General features: G+C 39.8%; 1 protein-coding gene across 2 annotated transcripts in view; it reads right to left on the bottom strand.

Annotated features, from left to right (window-relative positions):
* The window catches only part of LOC124615822 (cytoplasmic dynein 1 light intermediate chain 2), a 117,058-nt gene that overhangs the window by 47,540 nt on the left and 49,105 nt on the right, over window positions 1-20,413 (bottom strand). For both annotated transcript variants that reach the window (XM_047143962.1, XM_047143963.1), the window contains exons 3-6: window positions 18,703-18,819; window positions 13,277-13,507; window positions 3,454-3,623; window positions 3,139-3,368 (exon numbers count right to left, since the gene is read on the bottom strand). In XM_047143962.1, the coding sequence (XP_046999918.1) occupies window positions 3,139-3,368; window positions 3,454-3,623; window positions 13,277-13,507; window positions 18,703-18,819 (748 nt within the window). The remainder of the gene's footprint in view (window positions 1-3,138; window positions 3,369-3,453; window positions 3,624-13,276; window positions 13,508-18,702; window positions 18,820-20,413) is intronic.

Raw genomic sequence — 20,413 nt, 5'->3', positions numbered from 1 at the left:
AAATATTTATGACAACAAAGATATAAATTTCACAGCTGTGTTATTAGGATGAGGATTAAAATAGTGATGCCACAGATGACAGGGTAAGTAAGTGACACACACACACACACACACACACACACACACACACACACACACAACTGCAGTCTCAGCAACTGAAACCACACTGCCAGCAGCAGCATCAGAGCATGATGGGAGTGGCGACTGGGTGGGGGTAAGGAGGCGGCCAGGCAGAAAGGGGGAGGGATAGTATGGTGGAGGTGGCAGACAGTGAAGTGCTGCAGGTTAGACAAGGGACAGGGGAGACATGGGGGATATCAGAAAAGGAGAGAAATAAAAAGACTGGGTGTGGTGGTGGAATGATGGCTGTGTAGTAGTATAATGAGAACAGGGCAGGGGCTGGATGAATGAGGACAGTGACTAAGTTGGAGGCCAGGAGTGTTACAGGAACAGGATGTATTGCTGGGAAAGTTCCCACCTGCGCAATTCAGAAAAGCTGGTGTTGGTGGTAAGCTATATGGCACAAGCTGTGAAGCAGTCATTGAAATGAAGGATATCATGTTTGGCAGTGTGTTCAACAACAGGATGGTCCACTTGTTTCTTGGCAACAGTCTGTTTGTGGCCATTCATGCAGACAGACATCTTGTTGGTTGTCATGCCTACATAGAATGCAGCACAGTGGTTGCAGCTTAGCTTGTAGACCATATGACTGGTTTCACAGGTAGCCCTGCCTTTGATGAGATAGGCGATGTTAGTGACCGGACTGGAGTAGATGGTGGTGGGAGGATGTGTGGGACAGGTCTTGCATCTAGGTCTATTACAGTGTCATGAGACACGAGGTAGGGGATTGGGAGCAGGGGAGTGTAAGAATGGATGAGTATATTGTGTAGGTTCTGTCGACGGCGGAATATTACTGTGGGAGGGGCGAGAAGGATAGTAAGCAGGTCATTTCTCACTTGAGGGTATAGCGAGAGGTAATCGAAACCCTGGCGGAGAATGTAATTCAGTTGCTCCAGTCCTGGGTGGTACTGAGTTACGAGGGGAATGCTCCTCTGAGATCAGATGTGGAACTTTGGAAGGTTGTGGTAGACTGGAAAGATAAGGCACAGGAAATTTGATTTTGTACAAGGTTGGGAGGATAATTAAGGTCAATGAAAGCTTCAGTGAGACCCTCGGTATGTTTCTAGAGGGACTGCTTGTCACTGCAGATGCAACAACCACAAGTAGCGTCCTGGGTGGTTAGGGACACCCCATTGTGTCCGGTTACTGTGCCTCACAGAGAGACACTCTGATCTCCTTTAACCCATTACCCCGAACCTACGCTCCTCTCCTAAATAAAAGATACCAACCGTTTCCTCCATTGACACTCCACTGTTCCTGTCACTTTACCACACGGTGCCCTGCTCGTCACTATTCATGCCACGTCCCTGTACACTAATATTCCTAATGCCCATGGCCTTACTGCTATTGGCCACCACCTTTCCCAACGGCCGATGGATTCGAAACCAATACCCTCCTTCCTAGTCGCCATGACCAACTATATCCTCACTGACAATTACTTCTCCTTCGAAGGCATCACCTATGAACAGATCTGGGTACGGCTATGAGTACCCACATGGTACCATCCTGTGCCAACCTATTAATGGGTCATATAGAGGAATCTTTCCTAAAAACCTAGAATCCTAAACCCCTCACCTGGCTCAGATTCATTGATTACATCGTTGCGATCTGGATTGAAGGTGAGGACACCCTATTCACATTCCTCCAGAACCTGAACAACTTCTCCCCCATTTGCTTCACCTGGTCCTACTCAACCCAAGAAGCCACCTTCTTAGATGTTGATCTCCAAGTCGAAATGGCTACATCAGTACCTCTGTCCATATCAAACCTACTAACCACCAGCAATACCTCCAGTTTGACAGCTGCCACCTATTCCATACCAAGAAGACCCTTCCGTACAGCCTAGCCAACTGTGGTCATTGCATCTGCAGTGACGAGCAGTCCCTCTAGAAATATACCGAGGATCTCACTGAAGCTTTCAATGACTGTAATTATCCTTGCACAATGAAATGCTATGTCTACCCTATACTAATTGCTGCTTTTTCCATTGTTTCTCTTATATAATTTTCATTGTAAGTTCTCACACACTCTCAAAGATATTTACGAATAGTTTTACTTAGTTCAACATTCTCTGCTATTACTGCTTGCTCGAAACTTTTACGTTATTTTCAATCCCTGCCTAATATTACTAATCAAAACGTATTTGAGGTGTATTATATCTTTGAGTAGATGCCCACAATTATTCTGTACATGCATGCATTAAAATCTAATAATATTCCACAAATGCTGCACATAAATGTTTTCAAAGTAACAATATAAACAGCAGTATTTGTTTTGTGCCTATATATAATTCAGAATGAAAACATGGCATTCAGCTTCAATAAGGACTGACACTAACATAGGAGGGCGTGATTAAAAGTAATGCTTCCACGTATTTTATTTTGTTTTCAATAATGGTTGAGGTATTACACGTCGTGCATATTACTTGGTTAATTTCCTGCTTCGTTGACGTAAAGCGCAACCCTCTGCTACTGGAGGGCTCCAAGTTGTAAGATGATGGTGTATGTCAGTGGGTGAGAAAAATGATCACACAGATTCAAAGAGTTTGTCCAAACACACATGGAACATCACCACCTTCAGCGTGAGAATGCAAAACCGCATACAAGTACTGTGACATCGTCAACAATGTGGTGCCCCGAGTTCATTGTCACTGATCATCCTCAAAGCCCCAACTTGGCCCCCATCTGATTTACATCGGTTTCCAAAACTTATAAGACCACCTTCAAGGACTTCACTTTGATAGTGATGACGTGCTGAAATCAGAGGTGAAGTAGTGGCTCCATCAACAAGGTCAAACATTCTACAGTGACAGTATCAACAAACTGGTCTCTCAATGGGAGAAATGCATCTGTCGCCAGGGTAGCTACGTTGAGAAATAAATATGTAGATATGAAGAACAAAGATGTAAAACGTTAACAACATTGTTTTATTTGAAAAGCCTTATGAGTTTTCACACAAAAAATTTGGAGGTATTACTTTTCAACAAACCCTCATATAAATGGTTTCATTGGTACTTACATTAATACTGCATCTTTCTCCACAACAAGAGCTGGAGTGCGAAATGGAAATCCATAAATTCTGTGTGTGAGATATTTATAAAGCAAATCACAATTTTTATCTTCTTTAGCTGATGTGTAAAATAGAGCTGCACCATGCTGTAGACAAAATCGTCGGATCCACTGCTGCATAAAATCAAAGTGCTCATCCCGGTAATCAAAATCTTTTTCTAGTGTAGTCATATAATCCGTCTGCAGGAAAATGGAAAGTTCCAATTGCTATAAAAATACAGGCTTCAATTAAAAATATTAAGCAGGAAGAAATGCATTCTTTTACCTTTGTAATAACAACTACAACATCTAAACCAAGATTCCGGGTGAGGACTCCTTCACCCAAGGGTAATATATCATTTGCGTCTTCCTCCAGATTTCGAGAAGTTCGTTTCATTGGGGACCCTTGTTCGAGTTCATCACCAGGTTCCACATAATCCTGCCACTTCTTCACATCTGAAATTACATATTGAAGGACAGAGTTACAATGAACCACAGATCTGTCTGAAACAATACAGCAAATTTCATATCTTAATACATTTTTAATTATTCAGACATTTTCATGCTCATATTCAGGAATTGCATGCTGTGTGCCTTCTGTTAGACACGAAGTTAACGATAACCAGAATATAATTATACAGCATTTGTACTTAATACCTTTTCATGGAAAAAAAAAGCTGGTAACAAGCAGTCAGGTGATAAATCATTCTGAATGCACAATCCCATAAGAGGAAGAGTTTGTAGCAGTCAAATGTGGTTTGCGAATTACTAGTAACCCAGACAGTTATTAGGGTCAGTCAAAGTTCCTTTCACCATAGAACTGATGATCACTATCTACACTCTAATTAAATCTACTTGTTATTTGACATTTGTCACATGGCACTATGGCAGTGTCACATCAGCTGTCAGCGGCTGTGCAGCTATGGGCAACGCAGGTGCAGTGGGTTGGCAGTTGATTTTACATTGCCAATGAAAGAATAACAGGCACACAATGTGTTTTGTAGCAATTAATTTGAACACTTGCCCTAACATAACCCGAACCTCAAACTGTGCTGCACATTAGAGAAAACTGGTGTCAGCAATGTCCAGCCACTGCTACAGTACTATAACCTTATTCTTTGTAACAGGGTGATATGAAGCATTATTAAGAACAATTACTAACAGATTTTCTAAACCTGGAGGCAAAGAATTTTCAAACCAATTTAACCCTCCAAGTGCCACTGGCGTCAATAGGGCCCCATAAGCACACTGGATAGACACTATGTGCTCGAACGTATCTGGACACTTGGCTGAAAATGACTTACAAGTTCATGGTGCCCTCCATCAGTAATGCTGGAATTCAATATGGTGTTGCTCCACCCTTGGCCCTGATGACAGCTTCCACTCTCACAGGCATATGTTCAATCATATGCTGGAAGGTTTCTTGGGAAATGGCAGCCCACTCTTCACAGAGTGTTGCACTGAGGAGAGATACTGATGCAGGTCGGTGAGGTCTGGCACAAAGTCGGCATTCCAAAACATCCCAAAGGTGTTCTATAGGGTTCAGGTCCAGACTTCGTGCAGGCCAGGCCATTACATGGATGTTACTGTTGTGCAACCACTCCGCCATAGGCCGTGCATTATGAACAGGTGCTAGATCGTGTTAAAAGATGCAATCACCATCCCCGAATTGCTCTTCAACAGTGGGAAGCAAGAAGGTGCTTAAAACATCAATGTAAGCCTGTGCTGTGATAGTGCCATGCAAAGCAACAAAAGGTGCAAGCCTCTCCAACATAACACCACCACCTCAGAATTTTACTGTTGGCACTACACATGCTGGCAGAGGACTTTCACTGGGCATTCGCCGTACCCACACCCTGCCATCGGATTGCCACACTGTGTACTGTGATCAGTCATTCCACACAATGTTTTCCACTGTTCAATCGCCCAATGTTTACACTCCCGATACCAAGCGAGACATCATTTGGCATTCACTGGTGTGAAGTGTGGCTTATGAGCAGCTGCTCGACCATAAAATCCAAGTTTTCTTACCTCCCACCTAACAGTCATAGTACTTGCAGTGGATCCTGATGCAGTATGGAATTCCTGGGTGATGGTCTGGATAGATGTCTGCATATTACACATTACAAAGCTCTTAAACTGTCGGTGGTCTCAGTCATTCGACAAATGGGGGGGGGGGGGGGGGGGGGGGGGGGCTGTACGCTTTTGAGCTGTACATGTCCCTTCGCATTTCCACTTCACTATCACATCGTAAACAGTGGACCTATGGATGTTTAGGAGTGCGGAAATCTCGCATACCAACGTACGACGCAAGTGACACCCAATCACCTGATCACGTTCGGAGTTCTGCTGAGTGCCCCACTTGCTCTGTCACGTAGCTTAATGACTGAGATCGCTGATAGGGAGTACCTGGCAGTAGGTTGCAGCACAATGCACCTAATATGAAAAACGTATGTTTTTGGGGATGTCCAGATACTTCTGATCACATAGTGTATATACCTTCCTTGTCTTCAAAATATTACTTTCTCACTCTGAATCAATTGTATCCAATTATGTTTTGTTCATTTTTATATTTATAACCTCAATTTAAAATTTATTCATGGTTTTTGCACTGAGTACTGCTGGGTTCAATATGATCCCACTTTAAATTGTGTGTTTCTTGAATGTAACATTTATGAAAATAGAATGATAAATGATCTGTTGAACGGCTGTTCTATGTAACACCTGCAACAATGAAAACATTATTTTCTGTTTATTTTTGTACCACTGTTAGTGTTTCTCAGATTAGCTGTTGTTCCACCCTTCCTAGTACCACAGGGGTCAACATAACATTATAAAATCCTAGCTCCCTTTTTTTAAAAGCTTTTTTTTCCAAAATGTGATTTATTCTCTCTGAGTCAGTTGTATCCAATGATGTTTTGTTTGGTATCATATCCAGTGTTAACTGGGGTCTATATACCCCAGTGGTGTTCAGAGAGATGAAAAAAATCTCTGTAGTAGGAGGGTTAAGAATGTGCCATGATGTATTTCCTCACAACACTCCGATGTCCCTTTGATGTGTCAGACAGAGAATACTCAACCACTTTGCAAAAGGAAAGGGGGAGGGGGGAAGGTCGCATCTCCTTTGTCATCTATTCAACCTTCTGTAATGGTATGACTGCCAATAAACACATTTCACCAATTCAAACTATGTTTTGAGTTACTGTCTGCCATCACTTGCAAAATCTGCATCACCATCACCTGCTTGCTTCATCAATCGCCTGCAATAATTTTGTATTTAAAACAGACTTGAGAACAAGCTGCAATGATGCATTACTCTTTAAAAAGTTTACACTCATTCAAAGTGTCAAGTAAATTATTAAAGCAAGATGCTTTCTATGACTCATGCCTAGTATGATAAGTCCCAGTTTTTTTATGCACTTTCAAACATTTTTTTATCTGATGTATCACGACAAGTGCCCTGCTTCATTGCCTTCCTTCACCATTTTCCTTGCTAATAAAACACATGGCCATTCCACTGTTGATGGTATGATTACTTTGGAGAATGGTAAGAAGGGTTCCTTCCACTTTCCATTTACCTGTCAAAGTACTCTTGCACGTTACACACAAATGTGACTGACGCTCAAGCAAAATTCCTTGTTCAGCTTTTTTGTTGTATCTGGACCCTGAGCTTTGGGTCTGCCCTTCTAATTTCATTTTTCAATACAACATAACTGCACCAATATGAGCAACAGAAATACACAAATTGGCTATCACACACAATGTCAGTAACGGAGCACTCATGTATTATACATAATCCTACTTGATACTGCTAGTGAAATGATGCTCTATTTTGTCACAATGGAAGCTGTGGACAGTCAGGGAGTAATGTTGAGAGATCTAATCAGAGGAAATTGGGTCCAAAGTGTGAAGCATACAATAGGGTCCAAAGTGTGAAGCATACAATACGTAATACACTACTGGCCATTAAAATTGCTACACCACGAAGATGACGGTCTACAGACACAAAATTTAACTGACGGGAAGAAGATGCTGCGATATGCAAATGATTAGCTTTTCAGAGCATTCACACAAGGTTGGCGCCGGTGGCGACACCTACAACGTGCTGACATGAGGAATGTTTCCAACCTATTTCTCATACACAAACAGCAGTTGACCGGTGTTGCCTGGTGAAATGTTGTTGTGATGCCTCGTGTGAGGAGGAGAAATGCATACCATCACGTTTCCGACTTTGATAAAGGTCGGATTGTAGCCTATTGCGACTGTGGTTTATCGTATCACGACATTGCTGCTCGCGTTGGTCGAGATCCAATGACTGTTAGCAGAATATGGAATCGGTGCATTCAGGAGGGTAATACAGAACACTGTGCTGGATCCCAATGGCCTCATATCACTACCAGTCGAGATGACAGGCATCTTATCCACATGGCTGTAACGGATCATGCAGCCACGTCTCGATCCCTGAGTCAACAGATGGGGTCGTTTGCAAGACAACAACCATCTGCACAAACAGTTCGACGACGTTTGCTGCAGCATGGACTATCAGTTCGGAGACCATGGCTGCGGTTACCCTTGACACTGCATCACAGACAGGAGCGCCTGTGATGGTGTACTCAACGACGAACCTGGCTGCACGAATGGCAAAACGTCATTTTTTCGGATGAATCCAGGTTCTGTTTAGAGCATCACGATGGTCGCATCTGTGTTTGGCGACATCGTGGTGAACGCACATTGGAAGAGTGTATTCGTCATCGCCACACTAACGTATCACCCAGTGTGATGGTATGTGGTGCCATTAGTTACACATCTCTGTCACCCCTTGTTCGCACTGACGGCACTTGGAATTGTGGATGTTACATTTCATGTGTGTTACGATCCGTGGCTCTACCCTTCATTCGATCCCTGCGAAACCCTACATTTCAGCAGGATAATGCACAACCGCATGTTGCAGGTCCTGTACGGCCTTTCTGGATACAGCAAATGTTCGACTGCTGCCCTGGCCAGCACATTCTCCACATCTCTCACCAATTGAAAACGTCTGGTCAATGGTGGCCGAGCAACTGGCTCGTCACAATATGCCAGTCACTACTCTTGATGAACTGTGGTAACGTGTTGAAGCTGTATGGGCAGCTGTATCTGTACACGTCATCCAAGCTCTGTTTGACTCAATGCCCAGGCGTATCAGAGCCGTTATTACGGCCAGAGGTGGTTGTTCTGGGTACTCATTTCTCAGGATCTATGCACCCAAATTGCGTGAAAATGTAATCATATGTCAGTCCTAGTATAATATATTTGTCCAATGAATACCCATTTATCACCTGCATTTCTTCGTGGTGTAGCAATTTTAATGGCCAGTAGTGTATTAATCAGACAATAATAACTGGTGGAACTGAACTGATTGGCTACATATAATCACCATAATCATAAAGGACAATTTTTTCTACTGTAATAATTTACCAATTATTTAGACTCCAACATACATAATCAGCTGAACAGATGAGAGAATGCAATACAATAAGATGTTTAATAACATGTTTAATAAACCTTACCAATACCTACTAAATCTTTCCGGCATAGGTTATGTAATACGATGTTAAGACATCAAAACTATGTCCACCAACATTCGATTTTAATACATGAGCAGTCCATACATTTAAAGACTCTTGTCATAGAACTATCAGAGGCAGACACAGCCGACCCACAAAATTACAGACCAATGCCCCCAATATCAGACTGCTGCAGAATTCTTGAACATAATCTCAGTTCAAATATAATAAACTTTTTGAGGCAGAGAAACTTATGTCAACAAACCAGCAAGGTTTTGAAAGCATCACTAGTATGAAACTCTGCTTGTCCTCCTCTCACAACGAACACTGCAAACCATGGATGAAGGGCAACAGGCAGATTCCATATTTCTAGATTTCCGGAAAGCATTTGACAGGGTGCACACGCTGCATTGGATAAATGCTATGTTCCTGCACACGCAAGGTCTTTTGACGGTTTCTGTGGAAAAACAAACCTTGTTAACATTTTCAAAAACCTCTCTTTCAGACGAAAGTTTGGAAGCAAACCATGTATAATGCAGTATTTCCCTAAAAATTGGCACTGATAATTGGTTATGCAGTATCGCGTGTGTTTTAATAGCGTCTTCTGAGAAGCAATTTCTCGTTCTCTTTCAATTAAATACAAACAGCTTTGAAGACACGGACATGCATACATTTTCAGTATCACTTTATGCGTTTGGTCGTTTACTAGTCGATAGTTATGAATATTATATTATTTGTGATAATAAAAATTAGTCGACTGCCAAATAACATTGTAAATTTAATACAAGTTCATCCGATTACACGTATTCCCATTATATCAATTGTAATATGAATAGTAAAGAAAATGACTGTGTTGGGGAAAAAAAAAAAAAAAACCTGACAAACGGAACTCGATCCAGCAGCTTCGAACGCCAACCACTTAAAAAAAAAAAAAAAAAAAAAGCATTTTGTTCTATATTGCTCAATGAATTTGTTCAGGGCAGACATCCGATGACACCCGTTCAGCTTGTTCATTCACCCGTTCGCTCAGTTTTTTTTACTAGAAAGGGAAGCTAATGCTCTGATCAAACACAGTGCGCTACCGTGCCGTCACCACATGGCTGCAGCTGCTACATGGTTAAAATGGCCACGCACAAATATATATTCGACGACCGAAATTATCTTGCAATTTTCTCAGCAACGCTTGAGAAGTACGCCCTACTGCTTACACATTTTGTTGTCCTCATAGAGTACGTCGTGGCCTCCCCTTGTGAGTATAATGTTGCAAAGTGACAAGAGATGGAACAGACATGTGAAGATTGTAGTAAGAAAGGTGAACGGTCGACTTCAGTGTATCGGCAGAATTCTGGGAAAGGAGACTGCATGTCGGATGGTAGTGCAACCTTTTCTTGAGTACTGCTCAAGCATTTGGAATCCATACCAGGTAGAATTAAAGGAAGACATTGAAGCAATTCATAAACAGGGTGCTAGATTTGTTACTGATAGGTTTGAACAACACACAAATGTTATGGAAATGTTTCAGGAATTCAAATGGGAATCCCTGGAGTGAAGATGATATTATTTTCAAGAAACACAATTGAGAAAATTTAGCCAACCAGCATCTGAAGCTGACTGCAGAATGATTCTACAGTCAGCAAAATACATTGCGCGTACGGAGCACAAATACAAAATACAAGGAATCAGGGCTCATATGGAGGCATATAGACAGTCAGTTTTCTCTCGTTCTATTTGCAAGTGGAACAGGAAAGAAAATGACTAATATCGGTACAGGGAACCCTCCGCCACCCATGATAACGTGGATTGCGGAATATCGATGTAGATATAGACGAAATGTTTGTAGCAAAGCTGGAAAGAATTCTAGTCTTTAGTAAGATTTTTGTTCCAAAGGAAACAAGTTTCTTCTAACAATTCCTACAATTTTTGTTATCAATTCTCACACAGAAAACTACTCCCATTTTCTGCATCTAAGTTTTCAAGCTGTTTGTAATGCTAAGTGGAAAACACTTGTTTCAAACTTTGTTAAATACAGCTTTCTTTGTGATTATGAGATGGTACATATAACGTAGACTTAACATGTATCAGGCAGCAATGTTATTTTTAATAAATATCCACCAGACTGAGTAATAAATTAAGATTCATCACTAAGGAAATGAAAATGCTTACCATCCAAACACAACTTCCAAAATATTCATCAGTAGTCCTGATGTTTATTAAAGAGAATTTTCAATGGCAATACATTAGAGGCCATTCAAGTTACACTTGCAACAAGTGATTAACATTACTGATTAAACAATGGAAAATCCAGGCTGGAATGTGGTTTCAGTTGCCTGAGACTACAGTCTTGTGTGTGAGTTGCACTTGCACTTGCGTGCGTGCGTGGGTGGGTGGGTGCGCGCATGCATATGTCTGTCTATTGTTGACGAAAGCTTTAATGGCTGAAAGCTATGATTGTGAGAGTCTCTTCATTGTGGCTATCTGTGATGACTCAGCATCTCCCCTATATGGTGAGTAGTAAATTTCCTTCTCATAACATTACTGATTCTTTAACCTTTTGAAATTTCACGTGTAGATTACAAAAGTAATGATGTACAGCAGAGAACTAAATATGATTAATCATTCATCTTTATCAATATTCATGAGCATTTCAAGCATTCAGCTGAGTTAACTGGGAAGTTATGCAGTAAATAAATGAATGTCATGTGGCTTCCATCCTGGTGCTTGCCATTCAATACGGTGTCACTGTGAAGGCTTGAGTGTCAATTCTTACACGGCTGAAGCAACTTCTTTGGACATATTTCTTTCTTAAAAGCATCTATTCAAAAGCAAAAGAACTGTTTATTAACACTTTTCTGCAGTTATCCTAGCAGGAATTATTATTAGATTAATAACAACTTTAGAGCACAACATACAAGGGTTGGTGAAAAAAATACAGAAACACTGCAAGAAATGCATGGTTGTACATACACAGAGATGCTAAGCCTGCAGCTCTTGCTGTTGTATTTGATAACAAATCGTACCCGTACATTGTCCTCAATACATTGCAAGTGTCACGTCATGGTCAGAACAATGTTCTGTGTGGTTGCAAGTCCATTATGTTGGAGTTAAATGAATCTGAACATGACCAAATTGTTTATGCTCGTATTGAGGGTGCTTCCATAACCAAGGCAGCCAAAGTGTTTTGCTTTTCAAGAGACACCATATTGAAAATTTATACCACATACTAGGAAAACAGAAAAACATCATCCACTAAGCCTCAATGTGGACAAAAGTGCCTGCTGAGTGCTGGTGACAGGCGGTCACTGAAGAGGATTGCGACGAAAAATAAGATGATGATGTGTATAAGTCACTGCAGAACTGAATGTTGCACTTGCAAACCCTATCAGCACCAAGAAAACATCTAGGGAGCTCCATAAGCTGAGAATTGTAGAGCAAGATGGAATTCCGAAACTACACATCAGTGACGCAAATGCCCTTAACAGGAAAATGTGCCACACAACCAGACTAAGCAGCAATGGAAGATGTCATTTGTTTGGACGAGTCTCGTTTCACACTGTTTCCAACTCTTGGCCAATTTTACATCACATAAGTGAAACTTGGTGGGGGTTTAGTGATGAATTGGGCAACCATATCATGATATTTCAGAGGCTCCATGGTTACTCAGGCTGCATTACTGTCAAGGATTACATGACAATTTTGGCTAATCATGTCCACGCGATGGAACAATGTTTGTTCCTGAATGGTGATGCTGTGTTCCAAGAGGACAGGGCCCCTGTTCACACAGCATGCATCATAGAGGACTTGTTTTAAGCGCTCGAGGATGAGTTTTTGCATTTCACCAGCCACAGTCACCACATCACATTACTGAGCCTCTGTGGTCTACTTTTGACAGAAGGGTACATGACTGCTGTCCACATCCATTATTGTTACCTGCGCTTGCCATTATTTTGCAGGAAGAATGTTATAAGATTCCCTTGAAAACCATACAGGATCTGTATTTATCCATTCTGAGATGACTGGAAGCTCTTTTGAATGCCAACAGTTCTCTCACACCTCATTAGGCACAGCAATGCATTTTGTTTTTTGTGTTTACATATTTCTCCCCCCCCCCCCCCCCCCCGCCCCCCCCCCCCCCAATACATTTTCTGTAGCTCCTAGCTACCTGTAACTGAATAGAGGAAAGTAATGGTACAAACAGAAACTGTCACATTCAAATTTTACAGCTCGCAACATTTTCATTTGAATTTGAGTACATACATAATCAATCGTCATTTCTCTTTGACACATCTGCAGTTGTACTGTAGAGCTAATTCTTCCTGCTGCCTCGCTATAAAAGCTACAGAAAATACTGGAAGACAATAAAAACCCGTATGATGATACCAAAGATACTATTAATGTGATGAAGATATCAACAAGTCTATTACTATTGTTTACTTCGACTTTTATGCTTGCAGCATTGCCAACTCAAACCAACTATCAAAATTAAAGCATAATTCTCCAATAAAAAACTGTTCAAAGATTCTAATATATATTTAAAATATAAAAGTGACTGTTTCAGTAGCATACATTTAAGCCTGTACTCTTGTAGTTCATCCCTTTTGAGCTTCAGTTTGTCAATGTGGTCCTGCAGTACAGATGCCCATGTCTGCAGCTGTTCCAGAATACCCCAAGGGGTAGTCATGGCAGCAACAAACATGACTAACGTATGTGGGAAGCTCTCTTCCGACAGCGCAAATCGGAGGAGGTGAGAGTGGGCTGGGTCACCATCCAGGACCCATACACTTAAACGTGTGTGGTCTGAAACAAATTTTTACAATAAGGATGATTACAATAATAGACATTACAAACAAATTTTAAAAAATGAGCTGCTGTATTTTGATTAATACTACATATTAATCCTGTAACTTAGTGCTCTCTCTGAACACCAAAATAAGGAGCTCTGGGTGGGGGAGTGAAATCAGTCAACCAGTTGCATGACAGGTTTGTTAGAACTATTGACCTATGTTTTGCCAATTTAAGACGTCAGAATGATACAAGCCTAAGCATCACTGTCTAGAGAAATGAGATTTCACTATGTATCAACTGAGTATAGCTAGGTGCATCTACTGCAGATGTGGTCTCTTGATGTTTCAGAAGATGGTGCAGTAATGTAAGCATAAGAAGGTAGGAGACGAGGTCCTTGCAGAAGTGAAGCTGTGAGGATGGGGTGTGAGTCGTGCTTGGGTAGAGCACTTGCCCACGAAAGGCAAAGGTCCCGAGTTCGAGTCTTGGTCCAGCACACAGTTTTAATCTGCCAGGAAGTTTCAATGTAAGCATACTTTGAATCATTAAAATTTATTTACTTGATTTTTAAATTTGTCCAAATCCTTATTTTGGTCTCCTGTAAAATTTACTTCTTGTGTTGTGGCTTAGGACTGAAGCATTCTGATCTCTTCCATTATAAAATTATCTTCTTTAGAAGGAGATGAAACTTCTAGAAATTACACAGATTATAAAAGGTTCAAGTACACCAAATAACAAATGCAGATAAAATACTAGAAGCCATGAGTACACATTTGCTTGTCATATCTTGTGTTCAAAATGTACTTTAAAATTAAGCCATTTGGCATTTGTCAAGTAAAAATTCACCTCAGATATAATAAAATAAGTCATGACTGTCAGATGCCATCAGTGTGTAATTCGCTGATGCAACTTGTCAACTGACTAATGTACTAAGGCCTGAAGCTAAGGCAACTTTCGTATAGAGTGCACAAGAAATGCGCAAATAAGTGTGACAAATAAAGTAGCGCACAATTAGGCTCGCATACTCATGCTGAGTAGTTTATGGCCAATAATTGACAAATACAACAGTGCATCATTATCATAAATTATAGGCCTTCCTTAACCAGTGCAATTCAGTGCATGAAATATTTTACAAATTAAATGATGCTGATAAAAAAATTATTTATAACACATCTTAAAACTCACTGCAACAGAAAGTATTATGTGAAAATATAATGTCATTAAAACAATTACAGGCACAATGGAAATAACTTCCTTCTCTAGCAACATAAACTATTGTACCTCATATACAAATGTACAGCTAGTAGTGTTTAGATTCTAAATAAAACTCTGGAGACATCTTATTTTACATGATGTCTTAAAATAGTTGTGAATGTACGATATCTCTGTTTTGGTATAGCAACTGGACATAAACTATCTAGTGCTCGACAAGTAACTTAAGGGAATGTGTTTGAGGAAAACGACATCCTTGACATGTACACGCAGCCAGTAAACAATTGCTAAGCTGCCATGACTAACATCTTAAACTGCTGAGGAAATTCTTATTCAGTTGCAGCTGATCATTTACGATAAAACTTAGCTAAATGTTGAAAAAATCTTAATTTCCTCCAACAAATCTAATTTATAACCTTTCCCTTGTTTATGCAAGATTACCGTTTCTTCTAGTTTTCTTGGAGAATGTTCAGAATTTAACAAATGCTCTGTGTAGGTGGAATTATATATGATAGCCCCTCCCCTGCCCAGCAAGTGCTCTCGATGTCTCACTTTGAACGTCCGCCGTTCCAGTTTATCCAACCTCTGACAATTGTTGCACAACGTTTTGTAAACACTTGAGTAGGTAAAAGGATCTTTACCCCCGTGTGCACTAGATTTTTTTCTTTGGACTACTATTGGTAGAAAATGTAACCTTACAGCCATATTTTTTAGTTAAAGAGGAGGCTGAACCTGTATGAAATATTACACAAAATAGCTAAGCTTTTCGTTTTCCCCTTTTTCCTTCCTTTTATTATTACTAAGCACTGACAATTTTTTAGCCCTTTTAGTAACTGGGCCCTGGTTGTCTAAAAGTGGCTCATAGCCATTATTACAATTGTTTTGGTTACTTTATTTCTGTAGACTTTCAGGGGATAGTAGCATAAACACAGCGAGGTTAATTGCTTAGTAGATGAAAACTACTTTCAGAGTGTGTGAGAGGTGCATTTTAGAATTTCCTATTTGTGTATCAAATCTAAGCTACTTGCAAAGAAAAAGGAAAAAAAGTAAAGGATTCTTTAACTTTTGTGTGTAAATGCCTAGCTAACGGACTGATGATGCAGTAGTTTAGTTGCTTTCGACACATCATCATCATCATCATCCTAGCTAACTTGTTACGAGTGCTACCTTTACTATTCACAGTCTGGTACATTGGATGTCTGTTCTTGTGGATCTTAAACTGGCTTCTCCAAAGAGAAGGCTTGAGATTCATATTCACTACCCATTTCTTTTGAAATTTCCCAATAATTTTTTTTAGTATTACTTAAACAATTCTCTTTTGATTAAAGGTTGGATCTGAATTCCTTTTATATGACTGTTATTAATACTTTACTGTTTTTCATTTTGCAATTAATGTTATTAATTACCTTCTGCTCTTTAGTACCTATATTATCCCTATTAGTGACTTCTTTTTGTATGGTGTTACTGCATTCATGTGCTATCCTAACTTTTAAGAGGTTCTTCCATTTTCATACTGTCTAGACCAATTCTGAGATTGATAACAAAATTTTCAGTGCCCTCCATACAGAAGTTATCTTAACTTCAGAGCCTTGTACATTCGGCAGTTGAGAAGTTGTATCCATGAAGTTCACACTGATGTCATCTGATGGCCATGATTTGTTGTTGTATTGTTTTTGAGGGGAATGTTTACTTGACAAGAGCCAAACAGCTTTATTTTAATGCCCTTTTCAGCACGGGATGTAACAAATGTGTGTGTACCCTTTGCTTCTATTATTTTATCTACATTCATTATTTTTTTACTTGAACCTTTTGTAACCAGTATGTTGCACCTCCTCATGAAAACTGTAAAATTATTTATTGAAACCTACATCAAGGGTTCCAATATACCTGTGTTGCGCAAATGGCTGGCTGATTTTTTCATCCTTTCCAAGATTATTGTTTTACAGCTGCTGTTTACAGCCATGCTTTAAAATAAGGCAAATTTAATATAGTTAAGAGTGTCGAGGTAGAGGTGGTGGTGTGAACAGTAAGCAGACACTGCACACACTGAGAAGTAAAGAAGGGAGATGAAATTTGGCTGTGCCCCTTTGAAAGGAACCATCCCACAGCAAAAGCATAATAAACCTAAATCTGGATGGCCAAACAGCTATTACTGCAGGCAGCCTTTTTCAGCTTAACTACTTGTAATTTATGGTTGCTGCTTCATATATTATACCACTGGGACCCTATCCCTCCTGTTGGAAAGGACTGGGCCTCTAGACATACTGTTTGTTTACTGAATGACAGGTCCAAAAGGGGAGGTATGTCAAATGCTTATTGCTAGGAATATGTTAATTTTCACTGTTGTCATATGTGAAGCTGGTGGAAGACGCCATCGTTACTGTGATGCTTTATCAGCCAGGGTTTCAGTTGCCTCCAGCTTCATGCTTACAATGCAAGGTGCAGTTGTTCCACAAGCAGACTGCCAACATGTCATAACTCACAACCAAGGCTTTTTTAAATTATATGGATCCGTCAAACTGATCATATTTTGTCAACATAAATTTAGTATGCTGACCAAGGACAGCTCACAGTCCAGGATGCATGCGTTTATAGTGTGACCCATATCGCCATTACAGATCAGTACACTGTCACAGCTGATCTCAAGCCGTCGGCATGTGGACCATGCTATTGAATGCTGAGCATTGAGTGTGCCGAGTTTCTGACGTCGTAGCATGGAATAGCATGTTGGGAAGACTTGCTGAACATGCAGAGCAATATCTAGCATGTAAGATATTCTCAACGTGCAGCTGAACATTGACCAATGTCACGGTAGCACAACGAATAGCATCACAGTTTTGAAGCAAGATGGAGGAAAGTTAATGGGTCAAGTCCCACTGCACACAAAAATTTTTTTCTTCAAAGCTTCACTTTTTTCTAGGTTTTGATACTTTCTTATTAGTTATTTAAGTATATATTATAATATTCGATGTTAAGAGTAAATATTAGGACACTATGTTTGAGGGGCGAATTTGTTCGATTGCCTTGATTGACAGGACACCTTGCACTACTTGCAGTAAGATAGTTTGCCCCTTTTTTTAAGTTTTGTAATTCACACGTAGAGATTCTTCTACTGAGTAGGAACAGAAATCAAGTAAGAATGACCTTAGGATTTCATTCAAAAATGTGAATGATGAAATAATGTTTACCCTGCGTGGATAATTATTGAAACTCTCATCACACTATTTGTAATGGAATAAGCCAATGTCCTCATTGAGCAGACATGGTACTTTCCTTTTTGCCTTATAACATTTTTATGGACACTGTTTTTATTTACAGACAGAGTAAGCTGACGAGAGTATCGGCAAGCCAGGAAAGTACATTTTAATAGAGCTCATATAGGACTTTTAAGTTAGCCCCTTTCGTAAATAGTGTGATTTGTGAGCCAGGTACAGCTGATAACTGCAACTGGCGTGCACTGTGATCGCATATACCACATTGGGGACCATGTACTGTGTGCACGAGTCGCATTGTTTCTGAGCGTTCAACAGCTTAAGACTATTGGCTTGTGAAGGTATTTTTAATGGGGGAATTACTTCAATCCAACCACCTGAATTCCACATAATATGCTATCAATAAAAATTTGCTTATATTAACTGTAACACAAATAAAACTAATGTTATTGCAATCATTTAAAGCTTGAAACAATTCATTTTGTTCTGCTGTGCAAAATAACCACAATGTTACAAAAACATCGTCCCTAAGAATCATTATCAAAACAGTGCAGTCTTATTGATATAAGTGAAACTGTGTCTCAGCCAGTCAGTGAACATGTTTGTTTACTTGAGTTGTCCAACATGTCTCCATTACACATGCTACCCATAAGAAGCTTTGTGCAAATTACTCGAGAAGTACGGGCCTCTTAAGGATGGGACATTTGCATTCTGAATCTTGACCAAATTTAGCATGATATAGTTATAAAGGTAAACTCGTGCATATACATAAACTTTTATAATTACCATCTCTGTATTCATCTCTCACATCAATATAAGCATATTCTAAACCAGAGCCCTTCTTTGGATCCTCAACTCCTTGAAGTTTTGCTATCAGTGTTGTCTTACCAGATTCATTGTCACCTGGAAAAAAATAATTAATTAATTAATAGTGTGTCACTAGGATAACACAAAACTCAGCATATATTTTTGCTGGCTTGCAGCTGAATTCTGCACTCAATATCAGTACCTGACCACTAACAAGATTACTGGAGACTAGATTTTTGTGCAAATCCAATGTGGAAGAAAAACTGAATAGACTGGGGGGTGACATAAAATCAGTTCCAACATTAATACAGAGGGGTTTAAGCAATTTGATTATAAATGTATATTGTTAGACAACAGACTAAATACAGATCAGTATTTACATCACCATATAAACTAACTGGTGCCCGCTAATGTAGATAAATGAGTTAACGTTAAAAAGACTAGCTGAAAAAGATGGCAAGCTCAGTCACTATGAGAACTGCCAGCAAAAGGTAAGGTTCTAGGAAATTTCAAAACAGCACACCCTCCATAAAAGAATACAAGATTCATTCTGGAAACAATCCCATAGGTTGTGTCAAAGCCACTGCGTAAGACATTCTCTCTTTCAGAAGTGCTAGTGTCATAAGATATGCAGGAGAACTTCTGGAAAGTATGGGAAGTAGGAGGGAGGTACTGGCAGGACTGAGGCCATGAGGATGGTTTCAATTCATGCTTGATAGCCAGCAAAAGGGAAGATTCTGGGTACAGGTCTTGGCCCGACATATAATTACTGTCAGTTAATTACACAAGCATTACGTCATACTTACAAGAGATGGTCACGTATAAGTGACAATGCGAAAATCTCTGAATTGTTCAAGTATTTGTGTGACAAAAATTAATTTGTTGAAGGGAATCAACAATATTAACATCTTATGCACATATGCATCTATGTATAAAAGGGCAATGTCCTGGCTGACCAATCACCAAGCCCAAATCGCTATGGATAGAAACTTAAAATTTGGTGAGGTATAGATCTTATACTGTAGGCATCGTTTAAGAAGATATTTTTCAAAATTCCAACCCTAAGGGGGTGAAATACGGGATGAAGAGTTTTTTTTTTTTTTTAATACGTACTATAAGGCAATTTTAAAGCCAGACATACAAAAATTAGTATTTGGTTTCTCAGTCAGAAATAAAGCAATACATGTTTCAGTACTTTTTGAAATTTAACCCTAAGGAGGTGAAACCTTTTTCTGAAAATTTATCATTATTAAAGAACTACTAAAATATTTTTAATTCTACATCTATGAACACTAGCAGTTGACTTTGCAGTTACAAATTTAAAAATATGAGTTTCAGTGTTTTGGGAAATCGGATCCCTAATGAGGTGAACTAGGGAGATAAATCTTTGTAAATTGGCGTTCGGCATCTGCTCGAGATGAAAAAATACGTTTCACTGTTTTTGGAAATTCAACACCTATGGGGCTGAAATAGGGTCAGACTAATTCACTGACTCATTACTGCCCAACCCAAATTGCCAAGGACAGAAACTGTAAGTCTGGAGAGGGTGTGGATCTTATACTGTAGGCACTGTTTAAGAAGGGATTGTTTGAAATTCCACTCCTAAGGGTCTGAAATAGGGGATGAAAGGCATTTTGACAGTATGTCTCTATTAGCCCGCCTGGTTGGCCGTGCAGTCTAACACATGACT

This window comes from Schistocerca americana, chromosome 5, assembly GCF_021461395.2.
Source record: "Schistocerca americana isolate TAMUIC-IGC-003095 chromosome 5, iqSchAmer2.1, whole genome shotgun sequence".
NCBI lineage: Eukaryota > Metazoa > Arthropoda > Insecta > Orthoptera > Acrididae > Schistocerca > Schistocerca americana.
This window is presented reverse-complemented; position numbering and strand designations above follow the sequence as displayed.